Source organism: Podarcis gaigeae (genome assembly GCF_964106915.1).
Source record: "Podarcis gaigeae genome assembly, chromosome: 7".
In the NCBI taxonomy this organism is placed as follows: domain Eukaryota; kingdom Metazoa; phylum Chordata; class Lepidosauria; order Squamata; family Lacertidae; genus Podarcis; species Podarcis gaigeae.
In genome coordinates this window covers 57,756,973-57,780,746 of record NC_139683.1, presented here as the reverse complement: position 1 = coordinate 57,780,746, position 23,774 = coordinate 57,756,973, and the positions used below count along the sequence as shown (strand labels likewise).

Genomic DNA, 23,774 nt, shown 5'->3' with positions numbered 1-23,774 from the left:
ATGTCTGGGGTGAATAGTTCTTTACTGTTCCATGGGCCCAACTACCAGCGTGACCAGGATAATTAGTTAATTGAGAGTCAATTGGATGCAGGAATAAGTTGTGCTCTTTCTGAGACTGTGATTGAAGACCAGATGTTCCACTTTTAGTATGAAAGCAGAGAAAGCAGTTTACAGAACAGGAAGGCCTTAGTGTGGAAGGAGGAATGTATTCACAGGAGAGATGTGGTGCTCTCAATGTTACTGGACTACAGCGTTCATCATCCTCAAGCATTAGCCATCCTGGCTGAGCTAGTAGGAGCTGTTGTCCAGGGCCACAGATTTCCCATCCCTTATGGTACATATTATTGAAGAGATAAGCTTATCCCTTGCTCACTCTCAGTAATGATGGTGAACTCCTGCATTCTGTTCCAATTAACTTTTTTAAAATTTCCTCTGCCGTGCACACTGTAAACAAGCATTGCTGAGCTGATTATTATTTCAGAAGGATGAGCTGTACTGTTACAGTTTTGTGCTAGAACCTACGACAGAAGCACGAAGCACCTCAATTAAACTTTTGCTACCGTTCCCAAGCACCAGGCTAATGTGAAGCTAATGCTCTCTAAATTATGTGGCGAATAAAGTAAGGGCGCACTTGGAGATTAGGAGAATTAATACAGTAATTTGATAGCTGTCATTTAAACTAAAACGGTTACATTTCTTTGTCAAGGACAGGCTTTTCAATTATGTAGTCACAGCGCATTGCCTTCCTAGTTTGCATAATGGGAAGCTCCAACTTAGCGCCATCCCTCTGGGTTTTTAATCTTACTGTATAGCAGTGGCAAGAAAAAAATAATATTTTTCAAGCCATCTAGAGAGCTCCTGCAGCATGTGTATGTCTGTGTGTGTTTGTGTGTTGACACTGAGCTGCAGATTCAGCTGCAGAGGGTATTTTATATTTCTAGATGCTGTCAAAAAAAAAAAGCATAGTTATAACATGAGGCCTCCTGGATCAGTCCAGTAGCCCATCCAGTCCAGCATTGTTTTTTTAACAGTGGCCAACTGGATGCTCAAAAAAAGCCCACATGCAGGATTTCAGTACAGCAGCACTCTTCTTGTCTATAATGTCTAGCAACTGATGCATTGAGGGTTAGGTTTTGTTAGTTGTGTGTTTTTCCTTTTAAAAGGTTAGAGCTTTTTACTCTATATCTCATGTGCACAAAAGACGAGGAGAAGGGAAGGGGACCTCACGTGTCCAGAACTTGTTGCAGCTCATTTGCAGCCATCTGCACCATGGTCTGGACCCAGGGGTGGGGAATATGTGGCTTCCAGATGCTGCTGAACTAGACCTTTCATCTCCCCCAGCCAACATGGCCAATGATCAGGAATGAGGGGAGTTGCAGTTCAGCCACATCTGAAGGGCCATCTGAAGGGCCACAGGTTCTCCACGCCTGATTTAGGTGATCATATGAACCAGGCCTGCGCCTTGCAGTAGCTCCAAATAATATGATAGAATGTATTGCTCTTTTGTAGTGTAAAATTCTACATTTGTAGCATTTCACTTAGAACTTCCTGTGTGAAGGGATCTTGTGCAGAACTGTGCTGCCGGTTGATCTAATGATTTGGGCTAGCATAAGGGGTTGTGCATGGGAAGCGGGTGGTGCTGTGGGTTAAGCCACAGAGCCTAGGACTTGCCAATCAGAAGTTCGGCAGTTCGAATCCCCGCGATGGGGTGAGCTCCCGTTGCTCGGTCCCTGCTCCTGCCAACCTAGCAGTTCGAAAGCACCTCAAAGTGCAAGTAGGTAAATCCATTTCTGGCGGGAAGGTAAACGGCGTTTCCGTGAGCTGCTTTGGTTCGCCAGAAGTGGCTTAGTCATGCTGGCCACATGACCCGGAAGCTGTACGCCAGCTCCCTCAGCCAATAAAGCAAGATGAGTGCCGCAACCCCAGAGTCGGCCATGACTGGACCTAATGGTCAGGGATCCCTTTACCCTTTACCTTTAAGGGGTAGTGCAGTGATATTGCCTGTTCTTTATTTACTCTGCAGCCCTTGCAGTCGCTGTCTCTAGCAGATTCCAAGCTGAAGACGGAGGTTACTATTATCATCAATGCTTTGGGCAGCAATACATCTCTTACAAAAGTGGATATTAGTGGAAACGGCATGGGAGACATGGGAGCAAAAATGCTAGCAAAGGCTCTTCAAATAAACACCAAACTCAGGTATTATGTGCATATTTAAACGTAACATCTTCCTTAACTTGAACAATGTCTGTCTTGCATGCCATAACCCATGCTTTGTTCATGAGTTTCTTGCATATTTTCTAATCTCCCAAACCAAACATACAGATCTACTCTGTTCTAAATACTGGAAATGCACTACTAGTTTTTAATATGTGTTTTTTGTTTGTTTGTTTGTTTGTTTGTTTGTTTGTTTGTTTTAAAAAACAACTTCATCCGTGCACCTGTGTCATTTCTATTTTCTCAACAGAACTGTTATATGGGACAAGAATAATATCTCTGCCCAGGGTTTCCAAGATATAGCAGTGGCTCTAGAAAAGTAAGTTCCACCCAGTTGTGTAATATAATTGTCACAAAGATGGACCCAATTTTTGGTTGCTAATGTTACAATACTGCTTTGCAAAAATAGACAACAAATCATTTTGATCTGTGTGGTCTGAATGGCAGAGGAATCCCTAATATTTACATTCTCTCATCTGTACTGATGGATGTACACTGTTACTAAAACATTTGTTGGTTGATTACCAATTTTCAAATTCATTATCAATTTCTATTCTGATGTGTGGAATTAAAAAATAGTCAAGTGGCCAGCTTAGGCACTTAATGCTTAAACGGTGCCATCTTGTTGAAGTCACAGTTAATGAAAAGTTAACTGGCAGTACTGAGATTAGTGGCAAACTTTGGGTGAGGAAATCCCTTCACAGACTGACAACATACATTCTGTTGACAGGAAAATACTCTCTGGCATCCTGTTTATAATATGTGCCTTCTCTTCCATCTGCCAAGATAAATGAAAAGGGGGAGCTGCTCTTAAGATTGAGAATGAAATTATCTGACAGAAAGTGGAAATGTTGGTGCTAATACAACAGCTATGATTTTCTAAAGGTGACATCTTATTTACTGAGCATAGAAGTTCAGGTCACCTTCTGTCTCCTTCATGGGGCCCCAGCTGTGATCAGCAAAGTTCTTAACGGGGAAGACAGCCTTTTATGTCAACATTTGTTAAGAGGGGTGTGTGTTCTTTATTAGAAAACTAATAAACATCTTTATTAGAAAACATTCTCTTCCATATGCTTCTTAGCAGATCAAGTAATGTAACTAATTCTTCTGCTATCAGGGTAGTTGTTTTTTGCATTATAAAATTAACCTTACTTTAGATAAACTATTTCTTTCTTCCAAAGTATCCCTTTTTTTTGCAACAATAGAGTAAAAGAAGTACAATGTTTTCCTTTTTAACAGCATCAGAATGATTGGTTTGGGAGTTTTTCAAACTGTAACAGTGAAGTTATATATTTGCTACAGAAATATGAAAACCATTATGAAGAACAACAAACAGTGTTGCATTCTCTCATCTTAATTACTTTGGTTCAATAGGGAGTGATTTATTGATGGTTGCACTGCAGGACTGAAAATGCAAAGTCTAGAATCAGGTTGAGATAATTATGAAAAAAACCCACTTGTTGTGCATTATGATGATTGGAATTTTCAGGACAGTATCAGGGCTGCAGGGTGGGAAATAACTCTTTAGAAATGTGTTATAATCCAAGAGACAAAAACTCCAAACATAGATTAGGATCACAGCAGTGAAAAATAAGTCAATATATAGCACAGGAAGAGGTCGAGACTCCCACAGTTACTGACATTTTGGTGGATAACGTCATGTATTCATTAAACAAAGGGCTATAGTTTTGCAAGCTAATTCTGCAGAAGCCTATGGATTATTTAGTCATATTTTTAAGTAGGCTGTTATCCCTCATTCCAAATTTTTATACTGGAAAACTCAGTGGTTTATATTTGCATGGAAGATCTAGTTGCTACATCTGTTGTCAGAAAACTTAAATAGGCTAGCAGTACACCTGTTGGGCATACGAGTAACATTGATAGACTGCTTAAATTTCTTTTTTCCTATTTGCTTGTTCTCTTTAAATAACATATATCCTGCATTACTTTATAAAATACATATACAGTGGTACCTCGGGTTAAGTACTTAATTCGTTCCGGAGGTCCGTTCTTAACCTGAAACTGTTCTTAACCTGAGGTACCACTTTAGCTAATGGGGCCTCCCACTGCCGCCGCACCGCCGGAGCATGATTTCTGTTCTCATCCTGAAGCAAAGTTCTTAACCCGAGGTACTATTTCAGGGTTAGCAGAGTCTGTAACCTGAACTGTATGTAACACGAGGTACCACTGTAATTTATTGTATTTTGCTGTTCCTCCAAGGAGCTCAGTTGCATTTTATCCATGTATTTTGCACTCAGTATGAAACAGTAAATATAATGGTAAAAATACATGCTGGTTATTCTTTCAGATGTTGAATTTTAAATTTCCTGAATTGTCTTTGGAAATGAGAACTTTCCCCTTGGAAATATATTGTTAGGATTTGGGGGGCGGGTCAAACTCTGCTGGATCTCTGAATTCAGTAAAAGTTTAGAATTTAAGCAAACTCCTAAATTCCTGGATCTAGCAAGGGCTGGAAATAACACAAGCCAGTTTCCTAATGAAGCAGTTATTTAATAATGGCCGAGTCATTAACCAAGCAAAAGGCAGGAAGGTAGGCTGTTAAGTCAGACAGCTGTGGGAAGGGCCCCTGCCTCAACTAAGAGGGAGAAAGTTTGCAGAGACAAGGAGAGATTATTTTTAGGGTTGCGGTTTGCCTGATGTGAGCTGCAGGATCTGTAAAATGGGGTCTTGTTTGCATTGGGGTCTGTAAAGTGCAATAACCTGTTGAAGGGGATCACAGGACGATGTGGGCTGATCAAACATTGCAGACATGAGAAAGATGGAACCCACTTGGCGTGTAATGTTTTGAAGCAGATTCAAGCAGATTCAACCACTATACCTTACTGGCTTGGCTCGGGTGCTTGTTGAGCCACTTCTGAAGCTCAAATGGTCCCTGCTTGTGGTCTGAATAACTGTCAGGGATTGGTGAGGGATGAATTTGGCCGGAAAGGGCGCATCAAATTTGGATTCTGTAGTGCTGCTGATTCTTAAGTAGTCATAGCAGAACTTTAACTGTCATCCCCAACAAACCAAAAGAATGACTGAGAGATGCCAAACATGAAGCAGTTTTGGTTCCTTGAAATATGCCATTTATGTGGTAAGGGTGAAAACAAGTCATATTTCATATTAGATATGGTTAAAAAAACTTGTCAACTAAGAAAACTGTGAAGCAGCTTTGTGTTTGTGCCAAATGTAAGATTATATAGGGCAGTCATGTTTTATTTTGCAGGTGTTTATTTAGTTAGTTAGTTATATAACACCCATCTGGCTGGGTTGCCCCACCAACTCTGGTAGGCTTCCAACAAATTAAAGCAAAGTAAGACATTGAACATTAAAAACTTCCCTATACAGTCATTTTTTCCCACTTGGTAGTTATTATTCATACTCTTATATGCTATGAAACACAACTGTTGTGCAGCCTCTGTTATTTTCATTAGGCATACTTGTTTAAAAAGCTTGATTTCAAGAAAATACTTAGATGGGTTAAGTTATCTTCCTATATCTATATGAAAGACTGAGATCTATTTTCTGAGAAGGGGTGTAAGAATCACCCCTTATTTGTGTCTACTTGCAAACTGATGCAGAACACCATATATATCACTTTTTACATCTCAGCTATGTATCAAAGCCATTTTGAAATGTAGTCCTGGAAACTATATATTGATACAGCGTTTCAGCTTGTGTGTAACAAAATGTGCGCATTTGATAAAGGGACTAGGAAGTTTACAGAAATGTTAGAAATAATTCTTTTTTCTATGTGCCCGTCTAACCTGATTTTTTTCTACATCTTTTTAAAAAAAAGAAATTATACATTAAGATTCATGCCTATACCTGTGAATGATGCATCTCAAGCACTTAAAACAAGCCCTGAAAAAACCGAAGAGGCACTTCAAAAGGTATTGCCTACAGTTACTTATAGATTGGGATGGACAGGGAGAAGCAAAAAAACTAATATTATTAAATGCTTGTCATTTCATGGTTGAAAGAACAAAATTCTTGAGGTGTGTGTGTGTGTGTGTGTGTGTGTGTGTGTGTGTGTGTTAACCCTGGGGGCCCATACAAGTATGTTTGCAAAGGTTATGATTTCCAAAAGTGCATGAAAATAACTCTCCCTCCAAATAAAGTGTGGGAAGTGAAAATAACAGAAATAATAGCATAATAGTAAACAGTCCTATGTAGTGCTAATTAAGCAGAATTTTTGGTACATAACACAAATAAAACGGATGTATATGTTTGCATGAGTATTCCTGGGCACCTAGGTAACAGACTAATTTTTGGAACAGTTATTTGGCCTTAATCTATAGAACAAAAGGGCCATTGTCCCTCCCCCCCCCCCGATGATTTCACATATGTGAAAACCAATGAATTGAAAGTACCTTTGGACATGATGGTGATTGCCACTTTTATCCCATTTTTTAAATACATTTAGTTACTTTTCTGTTTCCAGTACTCAAAACAATTTGTTGAAAATAATATTTGTTATTACAGTTAAAACACAAAAACAACGGAACAGAAATCCTTTTCCAGTTAGTAATTATTTTAAAAAAACAATTTCGCATCTCCAGTGATTGGGTGGTTGAGGCCCCACCCAAAAGTTGCAAAGGAAGGCACCACCATGGAGAAAACTGAACCAATGACTTGTGCCTGTTACTATCTGAATCCACTGGATTAAGGAATTCCCAATTGCATTTTAATGCAAGGAAACCTGCTGAAGTTTTCCATAGGATTTCCCTTGTCCCTCAATCTAAATACATGTATGTGTGGTGCTATTTGTACATGTTCTGTTTACTAATTGCTAGTGACTGCAGATATAGAGAATATTAACAATATTATCTGAGAAATGTGGCTGTTGAGTTTTGTGCTTTAAATACTGGGATGTATCAGAACAGCTGCTTTATATTCTGTGAACTGCCCTGAGAGCTCCAGGTGTAGGGCAGTATATAAATTCAATAAATTAATAATGATAATACTTTAACTGCGTCAAATAGTACTCCCCTTTTCTTTTGACTCATTTTTGATCCAATCTCGTTTACTCATTTTGTATCAGTTGCATGAAATTGCATTTCTTTCATTGTTTTTCTCACTTGATTTTTAAAAACAAATACGTTAACTGTTTGTGTGCATACTCATGCACATATATTCCTAACTTACTTTTTACTTCTGTTCTCAGATAGAAAATTATTTGCTTCGCAATCATGAGACCCGAAAATATCTACAGGAACAAGCATACAGACTGCAGCAGGGCATAGTTACTAGCACAACACAGCAGGTGAATACATTTCACTTAAACAAGCAAGCAAGGAAACAAACAAAAAACTATGGTAATTTTCAGTGGGTTGGATTTAAATTGGTCTCCATAAAATTCCACTCACAGAAAAGGTTTTCAGAAATGGAAGTGGAGGGGAGATAACTTTCACCAATTTCTCCACAAAACCTCCTGCCCCACCTTCTATTTTGAAGGGTCCCCAACCTTGTGGAGCATATTTTTAGAGGTGCTTCAGTGGGGAGGGAGATTTTGAACCTAAGAGTATGATTTGAACTGACTATGTGTAGAACTCTGGATCCCAACACATATTCCTGAACATCAGATTCTTTCCATCCCCTGCTAAACCACCATTCTAAGTCTGAAGTAAGATTTGACCCAGGAGCCAAATGTGACCTTCCTAGGATCACTGCCAGACCCATGGGCCTCCCCCAAGGCCACATCTCTCACTTGCTTTGCCTTACACCCTTCTTGACTGTTTTTGCATGGTTGGGTTGTGTCCTTGAATTCTGATAATGCCTCTTACTTGCCTGGATGGAGAGTAGAGAAGGGTCTGTGAGTACAGTACATGTAGAAATTGAACTGCTGAACAACAACAGTAAGTAAGCAGTAGTAGTAGTAATAATAATAATAATAATAATAATAATAATAATAATAATAATAATAAAAATTATTACTTATACCCCAGCCATCTGGCTGGGTCTTCCCAGCCACCCTGGGAAGCTTCCAACAGAATATTAAAAACACAACAACACATCAAACATTAAAAACTTCCCTAAACAGAGCTGCCTTCAGATGCCTTCTAAAAGTCAGATAGTTGTTTATTCTCTTGACATCTGATGGGAGGGCATTCCACAGGGCAGGCACCACTACCGAGAAGGCCCTCTGCCTGGTTCCCTGTAACCTTACTCCTCGCAGTGAGGGAACTGCCAGAAGGCCCTCAGCGCTGGACCTCAGGGTCCGGGCTGAACAATGGAGGTGGAGACGCTCTTTCAGGTATACTGGGCTGAGGCTGTTTAGGGCTTTAAAGGTCAGCACTAACACTTTGAATTGTGCTCAGAAACGTGTTGGGAGCCAATGTAGGTCTTTCAGGACCGGTGTTATGTGGTCTTTGCGGCCACTCCCAGTCACTAGTCTAGCTGCCGCATTCTGGATTAATCTTGCTCTGCCCATTTTTGCCTTTAGCCGTCATGTGGCCCCCATAAGGTTACCCAGAATACTGGGAATGAAAATGTTTTACAGCTTTTCTGATGGTTGCTAATATCTTTTCTTCCGGCTCTGTTTCTGTGTAGATGATCGACAGAATATGTGTCAAAGTGCAAGACCATATCAACTCTTTAAGAAACTGTGGTGTTGATACAATACAGGAAGATCTGAAATCAGCAGAAAGACTTATGAAAGATGCGAAGAACTCCAAAACTGTAAGTGGTACCACGCTTTTATGTTACTGGCGTACTAATTCCAATAGAATAAATCACTATTAAAATATTAATGTAGATTAAGTATTTTTAAATATATATTATTTACGTTTACCTGCTTAACAGGATTCTGTAGATAATGATTAATTTGAGTTAATTTGTTGCAATAATTTTTACAGTTACTGCCCAATCTGTATCATCTTGGTGGACCTTCATGGGCAGGAGCAAATGGTTCCTTATCCAACCCAATCCAGGAGACACTAGAATCGATGGCTGGGGAGGTTACCAGAGTCGTCGATGATCAACTCAAGGTATTATTATTATTTTTCCGTTCAGTTCTATACCGCTTTATATTTTAAAGGGGGGGGGGGAGCAAAGTGGTTTACAACACGTTGAAGCTTTCAAATACAATAATCCAGAGTAAAACTTTACTGAAGGAAGCCAGATATAAAGTATACCTTCAAAGCAACATAATTAACCGGAAATGAAAATGTTACCTTAAAGAAATAAAAGAAGAAATAAAATAAAACAGTACAAAGTACCGTATTTTTCGCCCCATAGGACGCACCACCCCATAGGACGCATATAGTTTTTTTTGGGGGGGGGGAAATAAAGAAAAAAAATTATTTCCCCCCCAGGTGCGGGGCTGGCGTGGGGGAAGCCCGAGCTTCCCCTGACCCCAGCCCCCAGAACAGGCTGCTGCCTGCAAGCCTTGCGAGCTCGGCGCGCAAGGCTTGCCGACATCTGCCCAAAGCATGGGGCAGGCTCCGCAGCTCACCCCGTGCTTCAGGATGCAGGCTGCCAACCCGAGCCTTGCGCGCCCAGCGGGACCTCCCGCCAGGCTTGCCGACATCTGCCCAAAGCACGGGGCTGGCTCCACAGCTCGCCCCGTGCTTCAGGATGCAGGCTGCTGCCCGCAAGCCTTGTGCACCCGGCGGGACCTCCCGCCTTCAGGCTTCAGCGAAAGCCTGCATTCGCCCCATAGGATGCACACACATTTCCCCTTCATTTTTGGAGGGGAAAAAGTGCGTCCTTTAGGGCGAAAAATACGGTATGTCAGCTAACAGAATGCACATATAATTAACAAAAAAAGTTTCAGAAGAAAACATTACTGAGGGAAGTCAAATATAAAATGCATATTTAAAACAGCATAGTTTGCAAGGGAATAAAAAGTCATCTTAAGCATAGAACATATCTGCTGCTGTTGCTGCAGGCTGAAAGCCACCCACCTGTCAATCACCAGACGTCAGAGTGACATCAGGTGAAGCTGTGCTTTGATGCCCCGATTTTCAGAATTTTTCAAATTTCAGCACAGGGCTGCTTGAAAGCCCTTTTGCAAACAGTCCTGTGTGGCTCCTTAAACTTCAGAAAACATGAAGTTTTAAGAGCAGTTCAAAACTGTTTTGGAAAGGGAACCTCTAGCTTTTGGAGGTTCAAAGAGAAGTGCAAGGAAGGAGAAGCAGTTTCTATTGTGAGTGGGAGTGTGCTGTGCTCCAGCAAAGGAACAATTAGGACTTCGCTTCAAGTTCTCAATTGTTCCTTTGAAGTCTTGCCCATATCTACCTGCCGTCTTCTATGTAGAGCAGGTTGCCATATCTACCTGCCGTCTTCAATGTAGAGCAGGTTGCCGTGACTTTCTAAAAACGACCCGGCGTGCACACACTCCAAAGTTTCCGCACCCCCGCTGTAATTTATTTCACTGCCTAAAAGAAAATCCAACAAGAACAGTAATACTTGGAATAAAACTAAGTTAGGGAGAATGGATCGTGCCATATTAAAAGGGAATCATAGTGCCTAGCGATGTTAGTTGTTGTAATCAGCCCTGCGAGGTATTATTAGGAGAAGATAGCAGCATCTAAGGGATGCAGGTGGCGCTGTGGGTTAAACCACAGAGCCTAGGACTTGCCAATCAGAAGGTCAGCGGTTCGAATACCCATAACGGGGTGAGCTCCCGTTGCTTGGTCCCTGCTCCTGCCAACCTAGCAGTTCGAAAACACATCAAAGTGCAAGTAGATAAATAGGTACCGCTCCAGCGGGAAGGTAAACGGCGTTTCCATGTGCTGCTCTGGTTCACCAGAAGCGGCTTGGTCATGCTAGCCACATGACCCAGAAGCTGTACGCCAGCTCCCTCGGCCAGTAAAACGAGATGAGCGCCGCAACCCCAGAGTCGGCCATGACTTGACCTAATGGTTGGGGTCTCTTTACCTTTCTAAGCAGCATCTATTCCATTGTGAAAAAAGCAATGCCTAAAATTCAGTGGAAATTTGTCATCTTCAGGGTTATCTGTGGGGAAGCATAATCATCACACATAGCGTGTTAGAATTTCTCCTGCAATGGCTTTTGCTTCCAACTGCTTGTTGTGTTAGTGTATTTGTGAACGTAGTAGCAGCTCTAAAGCTACAGATTGGACTTCTGCTCATAAGAAGCAAAAAAGAAAATGCCTCAGTCAGTGGGAAGGTAATGAAGGACTATAGAAACACCACTTTGCTATTAAAAAAAAAATCTAAATTAGAGGAGTTAATGAGGAAGAAAATGTTACAATTTAGAGTACTGATTCAAATCCCCAGAGTGCCGAAGCATTTGAAGGGACAAACTTAAATCTTCCCACAAATTCCCAGGATTTAAGACTTACCAGCATGCAGCCCTTTCCTATGTTGTAGGGTTTGGAAATCCCATTTTATGCTTATCTCTTCAGAACAAGGCAGGGTAGCCACAGTTTAGCGTCAGCTTAATATTCTGGCTTTTTCCAAAGCAAGTAAACCACAGTTTCCCATTTTGCCCAAACCAGGAAACTGTAGTTAATTGGAAGTGTTCTAGTTTGATTGCTGGTGCTGTGAATGAAGGAGCAAACAGAAGGTGTGCACTGGCAAAAACCCCCCAACTTATTCATCGTCTGAACATGACCATAGAGTTGGAAAGACCTTCTTTTCCAGCCTCCTCCCACCAAAGCGGACCATGTATAGCTTGATGAAATCCTAGCCAATGCAGCACCAAAGAAATAACCCTTTGAGAGCAAGCTTTTCATCCAAGCCTAGTATGTAGGATAATGCCAAAAGCTACAGTTGCAAAACTAGGATCTCCCAGTGGTTCTGCTAGGGTGTGTGAGTTCAGCTTTCTTCTGACTGCACAGCTGAAATGACAGACATTTATCCCAGGGAATCAAATGCTGTCTCTGCTGTCAGTCTTGCTACTCAAACCCCAACACCCTGCTTCTTCAGGTTGCCTGCTTGACCCTTTTTAATTTTTAAAGTGCCACCATTATATTTATCTATAATGTTTTATTAGAAAAACCTAACAATTTTTTTAATTTTTTTTTTTGTAAATTCAGAACTACTTTTGGCATCCAAAGTATTTCAGTTTCTCTTCCAACTTCCATTTTACCAAAGTCAAGTTCAAATAATCTGATCTGCAAACTTCATAGATGTGTTCAATCCCACCGTACTGAGCTATCATTGCTCATTATTTGATCAGGTTTTGATGGTGGTTTTTAGGGGGGGGTTAAGATCTTGGAATTATTAGAAACAAAGCCACTATTCAGATTTTTATTGAGATCTTCCATGTAAGATAGCAATGCTGGCTACTTAAAATTGCAGTGCATTCTGCTTAAACTCAAATTCCTTATTGTAGACAGCTATTAAAAAAAATAAAACGGGTCACTATTTGCTATAGGTAGTGGTATAGAGGTCTATACTTACGCTACTATCCCTTTAATACTGAAGCAACTGAATTAGCATTCATATGTCTAGTGGGTAGCAGATCAGTGTTGAATAAATATCATTTCCTCTTCTGTATTTTACACTCAATTAAAAACATTGCTGCTGCTCCTTTTTGTTCCTTTTTGTAATCAATTCTTACTAAGATTTGTGTAGATCTTATTCAGCTGCTGCCAACACACAAACTTGAAGTTATCTAGAGCTGCTATCACAATTCATGCTGGAAATATGTTGGGTAATTTCAAAAGACGTTCTCATATGAATCTGCCTAGGGATAAACTGCATGGCAGAAGAAAGTGTCGGTAGGAACTGGAACTTAATTTGATTACTCTTCATAATTTGCGACTTGCACATCACCAGGCCTTAGCATTAAAGCAGCACATGCAGTATTTCAGATGGTTTCTTGAAAAAGTTTGCCTTCCTTCACTTTGTGCAACAGACACTGCTTGAGTCTATGGTTGATGCAGCAGAAAATCTCTGTCCAAGTGCAATGAAGAAAGCACACATAAGGCAAGATCTGATTGAGTCAGGCACTGAAAAGATTTCCATTCCACGGACATTTGTTAAAAACGTTCTCTTGGAGCAGTCTGGCATTGACATTCGTAATAAAATTAGGTAAGTTGGCATGATTTCTCGGTTCGTCTGTGGATTCAGTGGCACATATTTAAATTGTATATTGTTAAAAACAGACATCTACCTGTCCCTGCAACAGCAAATGGGGAATACCAGCGGTTCTAGACTTAGTTTGTTTCTACCTCCCTTAAGTCAAACACTTATGCCCTGGATGTCCATGTATTTGATTCTTGGCTCATCTCATGGTCCAGAAAGTCCTAACAGACATACTGGTTTATTGCATGTCCAACTTTGTTTTCTGATTAGAATGTTTTGTTGACACAGAACTAAGGTCTTATACAACACATATAGAAATTGAAGTTCAGGCTATGGTGCCACAGTTAATGTAGAATACAATTAATTTCATTATTTGATTTTTAAATATGATTCATTAGTTTGATCTCTTGAGAATTGTTGGCTATCACCATTGAGGTGGGGGCTTCCAGATTAGGGATGGGTAGAACCATGTATTTACGGTCTGTGTCAATTTTACACATGTTCATTTATATATCCCTTTCATTCTGAGTCCACATCAGTCTTGAAATTTGAGGGGGAAAACCCACATTATTTTTGTAGGCATTTTTTTCTTTATTTTTTAGCTGAGAGCTATATCACAAACTTCAGGGAAGTGTGAAAACCAAAAGATAATGCATTCCAATCTGTATATTGGCAAATGCAACTCAGGCTGGTACCTTAAATGCAGACTGAATGAAATCCCCTAGAATCGCTACTCCAGATACACCTTTTCACAAATAAAATGATGATGAACACAGTTTGGAAAGGAAATGTTTCCTATAAAACCTCTACAGAGTGCAAATCAGCAAAAGAAATATTGATTTACTGTCCATGTACTCTATGTAACCTGGTTTATTTACTACACCAATTAACCTCTGTTTTATATCTTCTTGTTTAATACAAAAGCAAAAGCCCTGAGATAAGTTGTAACAAAATTGCAAATTCATCAGGTTTTTTGTTTTTTTTAAAGTTTACAATCAAATTCTATTGATACAATGGTCAGGACCACTGCAGATGTCACAGCAACCTTGCAAGGAAACCAGAGCAGCCTAACTGTGCTCCCCACATAGCTGTTAAGCATCCATAGCTCAGAAGTGCCATACGTTCCTACTCTGTTCTCACATTTTGCAGCTTGGTACAAACCAATGGCACACATGCAGTGGCATAATTGCATGAACTATGTCATGTATCAACATTGGTTGTTGTGTGGGTTATTTAAGGCACTCCATCTGTATAGAGTGCCAGATCTTTGAAATGGCCCCTGAGACAACATCAACATAACACTTCCAGAAGTTCCAGCCTTGTAGTGCAAATACTTCTGTTGTTGTCACACTGCACTGTAATAAGTGCAATTTACAACCATATAATGGTGCTGATTGGTATCGCAGAAGGAAGGAATAAATTATTCTTATTTTTAATTTTTGCAAATGGACGGATAGGAACAAGGTAGAAATACATCTGGTTCTTTGTGATAGAAATAATTCATCATATTTGCTGAAAGAGTGTGTGGCATTTTGTGTATTTTCATAATATTAATAATAATTATTAAATGCCCTCTGTTCCTACATGCACATTCATACATTTCTCCTTGGAGAAATTTTGAGATCTTTGTAACTTTTACATTATACAGCCAGTAATGTAAAGAATAACGGAAACTCTTGTGTGAATTAAGCTTTCATTTTCTTATTCTCAACTTTCACACAGTGAAGTGAAGTTGACAGTGGCCTCATTTCTCTCAGACCGAATCGTAGATGAGATCCTTGACGCATTGTCACATTGCCATCATAAACTGGTGAGTGCTGACACAGATCTGAGTATTTCAAGATATTTATAACAGCTCAGCGTGATTTGCCTGTTACGTTGCACTCACCTGCACTGTAGCTTCCAAAATTATACCCATCTGTTTTGTTTCAAACTGTTCTTAAATATTATATTTTTAATTATAATCCACCCAACAACGTTAGGGTGAAGGACAGGTCAGAAATCAAATTATAATTGCAATTAGGATTGTGTAACTATTAGGATTGTGTAATTGCAATTAGGATTGTGTAACATGTTGTAGTTACACAAATGGCTACCACAGTGTCCCTAACACCCATAATGGACAAAATATCTGTATAATACTGTGTAAATTGATACTAGTAAGGTAGCAATGTGAATGAGGACGAAGGAGACAAAGACTCAACTGGATATGCATTTAAAAACAGGCTTGTCATTTGGCATACATCCTCAACACTCTGTAATCTCTGTTATATAGTCAGAGAATTGTTGTACAAGAGTTCAGATCTTTGACTAGAATGTAGGAAAACCAGATACTTGAAGAATGTTGTTTGGAAGAGGACAAAGTCTTCTTCTCTTCTGTTGCAGAGAGAGCTCGCAGGACTAAATATAATGGGCTTTAGTTGCGGGAGGGTAGATTCTGTTGAACATAAGGAGAAACATCATGAGGTTAAGAGCTGTTTGGCAAGGAGCCAATTACCTGGCGGGATAATGGGCTCTTCTAGCAGAGGCCAGACAGTCATCTCTGGGAGATGCTCTAGTTCTGGATTTCCTGCACGGAGGTGGGTGTGAACTAGATTTCCTACAAGGCTCTGTCCAATTCTGGGAGGAGTTGCTCTGTGAAGGGCTCTTGAGTTGACTCTTGATCTTTGCATGAAACGTGTTTTTTTTTACCAGTGTTTCATTTTTACTAAGAGCACTTTCTCCTATTTCAACCTTTCCTCTAGGCTGATCATCTGACCCGGCGAGGCAAGCCCCTTCCCAGTCAGGAATCATTAGATATTGAACTAGCAGAGGAAAAACCTGCGAAACGTTCCATCATCACAGTTGAGGAGCTAACTGAAATCGAACGTCTGGAAGACCTAGATACATGCATGGTAAGACACCTTTTGCCCTTGTCTAGATCTCGGCATTCTAGTTTGTTTAAACTTCTGCTTGTTGTTATTGAAAAAATTTAGCTAGTAAATATGAATGGTGTGGGAAACATTTGTCCAAGAAACATTGCAGACAAAAGGAAAGGTAGCACTTTCCCTTCCTTTTCACTTTTATTTCTTGTAGTGATCTTTTTATGGTATCTTTTAGTGTGTGCTATGCTGCTACCTCTCTATAAGTGACTGGCAGTACACAGGGAATGATTACCTCAATAAATCAAGCCATTCCGCAGCAGCAAACTGTTGCTTCTGTCAGCACAGAAATTTCCACCCAGGTAGCCATTGAGCTATCTTTATCTATGGCTGCATTTTTATTATATGCTCATTTTAGTGGCAGACATTTGGCGGGTTTGGGTTGCTGCTGCTGTCATTCCAAGGCTTGTTATGAATGTATTGGCAATCTGTTCTTACAAATAGTATAGATCCTTTTTGCCCCTGGCTCAGACTTTTTTGTTTATATGGATTTCTTTTGTTCATGACTTTAAGGAAGCTGAAAATTGTGTGTGTGAATCTTTCTTCTGCTCAGTAGATAGCTCAAGTAAGGCAGCTGAGTCTTGACACTTAAGTGACCTTTCTCAAGGGAGTTGTGATGTACACATTTTTCATTTCCGTCCAGTGTTTGTGCATATGCACACACATGCACATACATGCCTTGCAACTGAGAATAACATTTTTTTTTGATGAAGTGGACTTTACTACATGAAAGCTTATGGCACAATAAATATCTCAGTCTTCAAGGTACTGCAAGATTCTTGGTTATTTATTATGTACACCAGAGACTGATCTTTTATACAGAGCTAAACTGGGTCAAAATAATCAAATAACTCATTCAGCAAGCAGCATGAATTCTGCATGCTGCATTATTGATGGTACATGTTATCTAACTAGCTCTTGTAGGCGGTTTTGTAAATAAGGGGTAATAACTGCCTGTCATTGCTTTATTTCATGGCTCTTATTTTTCCAAATGTCCTACCTATAGATGTCTTGGCAATTGTATCAGAGTTCAGAATCAAATAAGGGCAGCTGGCAGTGGTTTGTTGACCATAATTACAAATTTAAGAATATATTTTAAAAAATGGCTACAGAACAATATCGGCCATACTTTCTAAAACAGTCTTCTACTGACTCACACTATCAGACCATTAAGCTTTGTTTGACAAAAGATTGCTCAAGTCATTAGGTTATTTGGGTCAAGGTACACTGATGATACCCAACTCTACTTCTCTGTAACATCTGAATCAGGAGAGGCCATTCAAGCCCTGGACTCTGTGGTGGGCTGGATGTGGGGAATAAACACTGAATTCTGACAAGACAGAGGTGCTGTGGGTGGGGGGTTCCTGAGCCCAGATAATTGGTCAATTGCCTTCTGTGGATGGGGTTGTGCTCCCCTTGAAATAGCATGTTCATCGTCTAGAGGTCTCCTGGATTCATCATCGTTGCCAGCGGCTCAGCTGACCTCATTGGCTAGGAGTGACTTCTACCAACTTTGGTTGGTAAGTCAGTTATGGCCATGTCTGGACCTGAATAGCTGGAGCAGCATTGTCCAAGTTTTGGTAACCTCCAGACTGTACTGTTGCAATTCTCTCTGTGTGAGGCTGCCCTTTAGGCTGGTCTAGAAGCTGCAGCTAATGCAAAATGCAGTGGTTCTACCACTTACAGGGACAGGATATCACTAACACATTACTCTACTGTTGAAATAATTGCAGTGACTGCCAATTGGCTACTGGACCAAGCTCAAGACGATGGTTTTAGTCTGTATAGCTCTGTATACCTCAGGATCAGGACACCTACAAGATCATTTCCCTCCTTGTATGCTCAATTTATCATTGGCCTATACAGGTGAGGACTGACTGCACATTCCATCTTATCAGGAAGTCTGTTCAGCACATGTAGGAATCAGTCCTTTAGTGTTGCGGCACCTACCTTTTGGAATTCCCTCCCCTTGGGTATTTAGACAGGCACCATCTCTGTTGTCTTTCTAGCACCTACTGAAGACTGTCCTCTTTCAACAAGTATTTTAAGTTAGTATGTTCCCCAGTTTGCATCTGTATCAGATTTGTTTTCATAATGATTTTTTGTTTTATCATTTGTTGTGTGGCACCCGGTGGTCCTTTGGAGAACAGGGTGGGATATAAATTAGATTGATAAATCCTTGGACAGGATTCCTCATCAACCCTGACACATGAAAGATTTTCCGCTAAAGACCTCTGGAATTGGGACCATCTGCATGCAAGCCAAATGCTTGTACCTCTGAGGAATGGCTCCTCCCCTTACATACATCTCAGCTACCATCAGAAGTTATAAGGTACTTGTGGGCCAAAGTGATCGCTACATCTGCAAAACTCTGAATGAGCTGTTTACTCAGGAATGTGTGGTTTTCATTGACAGTGGAATCAAGAGTCCCAACCAGCAGACTCTTATGTTCTTTTGTATGACAAACTACAATTAAAGTGGTTGGTATGTCTGCATTAACTGACGGATCAACTTAAAAAAAAAAGTTTGAAAAAAGAAAAGCATAATATTGCAAATTAGAATCTTTCTAGTGGAAGCTAATGAGAGTGGATGATTTAGCACTGGGTTTTGCCAGAGAAGGGCTTCAGATCAGTTCTTGTTCCCTCTTAAAAGCTCAGCGATACACATAAGAGAAAGATGGGGACATTTGCCTTCATATACTTCTCAGTATTATCTTTCCATAGCCAGGAGATCAAATCTCCCTCTCGAGGGTAGACATCTCTCTCCCCAACATCAGAGAGGGGGATCTGAAAAACCCATGACCCCTGGAACACCTTCCTGGGGGACCATAGGATTGTGCCCCAATAGTTTTTGAAATAATAGCCATACAAGACCAACTATGTTGTTTGGTTTGGTCTGATCTATGGGTTGTTGTGTCTTTAATGTTAATGCAGTAACAATATCAGCACTGTATTTTTACTTCAAAGATTTCTCTGTGTGACGGTGGGAGTGTTCAAATGGGTAGAAGTTATTCTGAGAAACAAATAACAGTTCAAGCTTAAACAGATGATCTCCTACTTAAAACTTTCAAACTACTGCTTGTATTTCCAGTAAGGAGCTTTTGCTTCTGGTGCAAGCTTGAGAGATCTGGCTCCTGTTTGAGTCCAAGAATTCAAGAAAAACATTTCCAGGAGATGCTCCCACCCTGAGCATAGCAACAAAAGGACTGAGAGAAAATCTAAGATTAGTCTGTGATGAAAGGCACCCAGCCTCATCCCATCAGTAGGGGAAAGAGTTACCTTCTGAAACATCTTATGAATCTAGCCATAATCAAATTTGTTCCTGGGATTTGCACTGCAGATCTTGGTGTGTTCAAATATGCGTTAAAGGATATTTGACTTCCTATCGTAAGAGCATCCCTGCTTAATATACCACAGAGTTTCAAATGCTAATTAAGACTCTTTGATTGCTCTAATGTTGAGCAAGCTTACTTACACTTTGTTCTGATGTTTTATGTGCTGGGTTTTGTTTTTTTGTTTTTAGTATTGCTCTCAACATGCTCTTTTTAATGTCTTTCATGATTAGTTTAGCCCTTGGTCAGGTTTCCTAGGCTGTTCAGACCACTCCAATTTGCCTGGAGACTTCACACTTAGGTGCTAAATATAGATCACTCTCCATTATTCTTTCTCAGTATTTCACGGTTCATTCACTTCGATTTGAGCACTAAATCATAACCTGCCTGAAGAGAAGAGGCAAGTGTGCGTTTTTTCATCTTCTTTATGACTGTGCAATCTTCACACGGCACTGGCACAGAATTAATGTCCAGACTTAAGGAAAGGAAGAAGATTCTCTCTAAAGGCTACTTTATAAATTAAGAATTTGTCTTTTACTGTTGGATACAGGCTTGGTGCTGTTAGTGTTGTAGTTGAAGTAGCCTTGTAAGGTTGAACAGGATATTTAAGTATTTTTGTTTTCGCTCTGTGGAGTTGACTTGCAGGTGAACTCTTAAACCGACAATGGTCAGACTCAGTCGTGGATTATTGTATGGGAAGCTGAGCTATTGCGTGGCATAATTTAGCTCTGGCATAATTTAGTGCTTGTCATACTTCTCTTGCAGCTCATCCATACCTCCTTTTGCTTCCACACTTTTCAGACACAGGTCCCCCGCTGTAAAGCTCCGTGTTCGAGCAGGTTGCTGCTGTTTTTTGTCTCGGAACTTTCCCCAGAAAACTCTTGTTTTACTGCGGAATTGGAGTAAATGGCTATCTGCAGAAAACCCAGTTGCCATTTGCTGTGATTCAGTGGTAAAACGTGGGTTTTCCTGGGGAAAGCTCTGGGACCAAAAAAAAACCTCAGCAATGCTCAGACACAGAGTTTTAAAGCCAGGACGTATGCCTAGGAACATTGTACAATCTGGATGCAACCCTTAGTTGTGTCATAGCTAAACCTGCCAAAAAAACAACAACCAGGCTCTTCAGACATTACATTGCTAATGACAATGTGGCAGCAACTTTCATAGTAGTAGACTTCAGATGTTCTGTGACTGGTATTGGAGCAACTGTTGGATCTAGCAGCAAGTAAGCTAGTAAAATGTGTTACGATATTGAAGCAATGCAGCTGCAAACTGCTAGCTTGAAAAGTAAACATGATGGGAATGTTGGGACTGTCCGTGGGAAACAGAGGGATAGTCAATTCACAGTGTGAAGCACCGGAATTAGCTCAGAGTGTAATATGAGCTCTTCCGTTTATTCCTGTCCAGGAAGTGCAGGAAGTGTTAGCTACTACACTGCTGGAGTTTGAAGAGAGCAGTCATGTTTTTTGTAATGCTGCAAAGACAGAAATAAAGGCATGTAAATACGTTTCTGTCTATCTCTTTCCCCTGCCAGGGGGGGCAGGAAAGAGTGGGGGTGTTCTTCTCACGTTTGAGAAGAATTGCCTATCGAGACCTCACCTGGAACTTGCTGGGGAATGCAGCCAGGGAGGTCAACAGGGAATCATGCTGGGTGCCTGGGAGAGTTGCCAGTTTCTCCTGATAAAGGCTTGATTTCCGACACCCGAAGAGGAATGTTTTTCCATGCATCTTGCTGCCATGGTGTTTAACACACTAGTATTTAGCTGTTCAGTCTAATAAAAGTAAGGAAAGGTTTTGCCTTCCACTTCCCTTCTGGGCAGCCTTCTATGGCTCTTCCTGCCCAAGCAGAAACACGTATTTCAGTGTGGGTGAGACAAGAACGGCACATTCCATTTCCATCTAAAATTAAAGGGAAATCCTCTGCTTACAGCTACTAGCTGGAACAAAACTCTGTCAATTTAGAACCATAGGCATAGAATGGTGCAAGAGACAAACGGCAACCTTCTCTCCTCTTCTGAAGTATACAAAGTTTCTGTATATGTAATTAAGACTTTTCCACCTGCACTAAGGCTTCAGCAAAGGCACCAGCCATACCTATGTTAGCTTGCCCAGCCTTAAGATTGACTTCAAAGATGACATCACTGGCTTATTGGAAAGTTCCACCAGTCCAGTGGATGATACTAGCAAGAGGAGCTTTTGGGTGGTGGCCCCCACACCTATGGAATTCTTTGGTTACAGGGATGTGTACGATCCCATCTTTATTTGCCTTTAAATGGATTCTGAAGAAATACTTGTTTCAATCTCTCTTTGGCTGAAGTCTTGTGTGCCAGGAGTTTTAACTGCTGCTGATTTTTGATTAGGGCACATAAGGTATAATGTGTTTAATGTATTGTTCATTTATGTTAACTGGTAATGGCATTTGGACATAGACCCGAAGAGCATGTTTTCTACCAAGCGTCTATTTCTCCCAGATGTTTGAAATGTAACACTGAACTGTGCTGCAGTATAAAGAAGAAGAAGAATAATAACTTCAGGTTCAAGAAGCTACTGGCCCTTCAGTCATCTGAGCCAGGAACTTACATTATTTCAATTAAAAATCAAGATCCTCAAATGTTTTGAAAGTGCATGAGGTTCTACACTGGAGGTCTTCATGCTCCCCTGCCCCTTTTAGTCATCTTCACCTCTTCAGGGAATAGTAATAAAGCATAAATGAAAGCACAGAGAGAGCTTCCCTGTTCCACATCTATATGCACCTGACATAAATCTGTTCCCATTTTGCCTTAATGTGAAAGGTTTGTATCTTCTGCTTATCTTTGCTTCAGTATTTCTGCTTCAATATTTTTTTTTATTTGCCAAATTTCAGCACTGCTTGCTTCTCCCTACTCTTCTCCCTTGAAACTGCTCTTGCTTTATCTTCTGCCCATTCATATTCTTTTATCTTTCTCTTCTGGCTGCATGGAGACTCTCTGCTGTACAAGTGTAAGTATTTTTGTTTTAAGCTTTGCTGTTTCTTACCTACTTCGTTTTTCTTGCTCCATTTGCTTCTGTAGTGCCTTACTAATCTGTTGGGGGAAATGCCGTACCGTCAGTGTGCAGCTATTAACAGAACAGGTGACAATTTGGAAGCGAAGTTGGATTTTACAAGACGTTCCAGCCAGCATAATGTGTGGCGAATTTGAAATATCCCTCAGAAGACATGAGAACAATACCAAGCATAATGTTCACATAGCACTAGTTAATGGCTAAGAAAATCTCTCGAATCAGTTGTGCATTAATGCTAAGATCAGTTTATTGAAAACAAAGCTTTAAAGGAACAGAAGGTAGGGTTTTCCCAGGGGCAAATTAGGCTTTATTTCACCTGAGTCAAAGATCCAGTTTGGCACACCCCTACCCCCACACATACAGGTGCCCCTCTGGAGACTTCACCCAAGGCAAAAATAAAACTGGCTAGCCCCACTGTAGCTGTGGCACTGGTTTTCCTGTCATAGATTTTATTTTCTGTTGCACTGCATTGTCTCTGCTTGGCAAATGTCATTCAAGCATGCAATATCCGTACCTTTGACGGGGAGAGGAAGAAAAGGAAAAGAGACTGGATCTGATCTGAATGAAAATGCATTCAGCAACTTTATGTAACAGGAATAGAGCAGAGGCAGCGGAAACAGGGAAACGTTTGTGTATAACCTCTTCTGGAGTCATTTCAAGTCTAATTATGCTAAGCAATTGCGTGTAAAGTTTCCCCCTAATACCAAAATTGAAGCTCTCCATACGTGTTAAAATGTAATTTCCACTTCCAGTTATAAGAGTATATAACAGAAATCCCTAGTTTTCCCCTTGGGCAGTGGAAGAATCAATACACTAGGTTTCTTGCCAGTTTTTCCTCAGATGCCCACACCCTCTGGCAATTCTACACTTCCATTTCTGTTCTTGATCGTTTGCTAGCCAGGCTTTGGTTTAAGGAGGAGCAACAAACACAAGTACTACAGGTGACATGAGCTGTTATAGAGTGGGACACAACAGGAGTCTGGAGTGGTGTGCACCACCATTTTGCTTTAGAGTTGGAGTGTAACTTAGGTACTTGGAAGAACATGTTTTCTCTCCTTCTGCGCTACAGGACTTTTCCTTTTCAATTCGTGAAGGTTTGGTTTGCATCACTTTCAGCATACTGTTTCTGCTTTTCGTGGTCTCTATGAAAAGAGTTACGGTCACATCACACATGCAAATATTTTATCAAAAGTGGTTATGCAGGAGTGGTTATTGCCACCTGTAAAAATCATATATATGTTCTACAATTCCTACATTTGATGG

At 40.5% G+C, this 23,774-nt stretch overlaps 1 protein-coding gene across 2 annotated transcripts in view; it reads left to right on the top strand.

Annotated features, from left to right (window-relative positions):
* CARMIL1 (capping protein regulator and myosin 1 linker 1) overlaps positions 1–23,774 on the top strand; it is a 128,707-nt gene that overhangs the window by 81,712 nt on the left and 23,221 nt on the right. For both annotated transcript variants that reach the window (XM_083746861.1, XM_083746862.1), the window contains exons 21-29: positions 2,024–2,196; positions 2,465–2,533; positions 6,017–6,110; positions 7,385–7,483; positions 8,770–8,898; positions 9,075–9,206; positions 13,048–13,223; positions 14,940–15,027; positions 15,962–16,111. In XM_083746861.1, the coding sequence (XP_083602987.1) occupies positions 2,024–2,196; positions 2,465–2,533; positions 6,017–6,110; positions 7,385–7,483; positions 8,770–8,898; positions 9,075–9,206; positions 13,048–13,223; positions 14,940–15,027; positions 15,962–16,111 (1,110 nt within the window). The remainder of the gene's footprint in view (positions 1–2,023; positions 2,197–2,464; positions 2,534–6,016; positions 6,111–7,384; positions 7,484–8,769; positions 8,899–9,074; positions 9,207–13,047; positions 13,224–14,939; positions 15,028–15,961; positions 16,112–23,774) is intronic.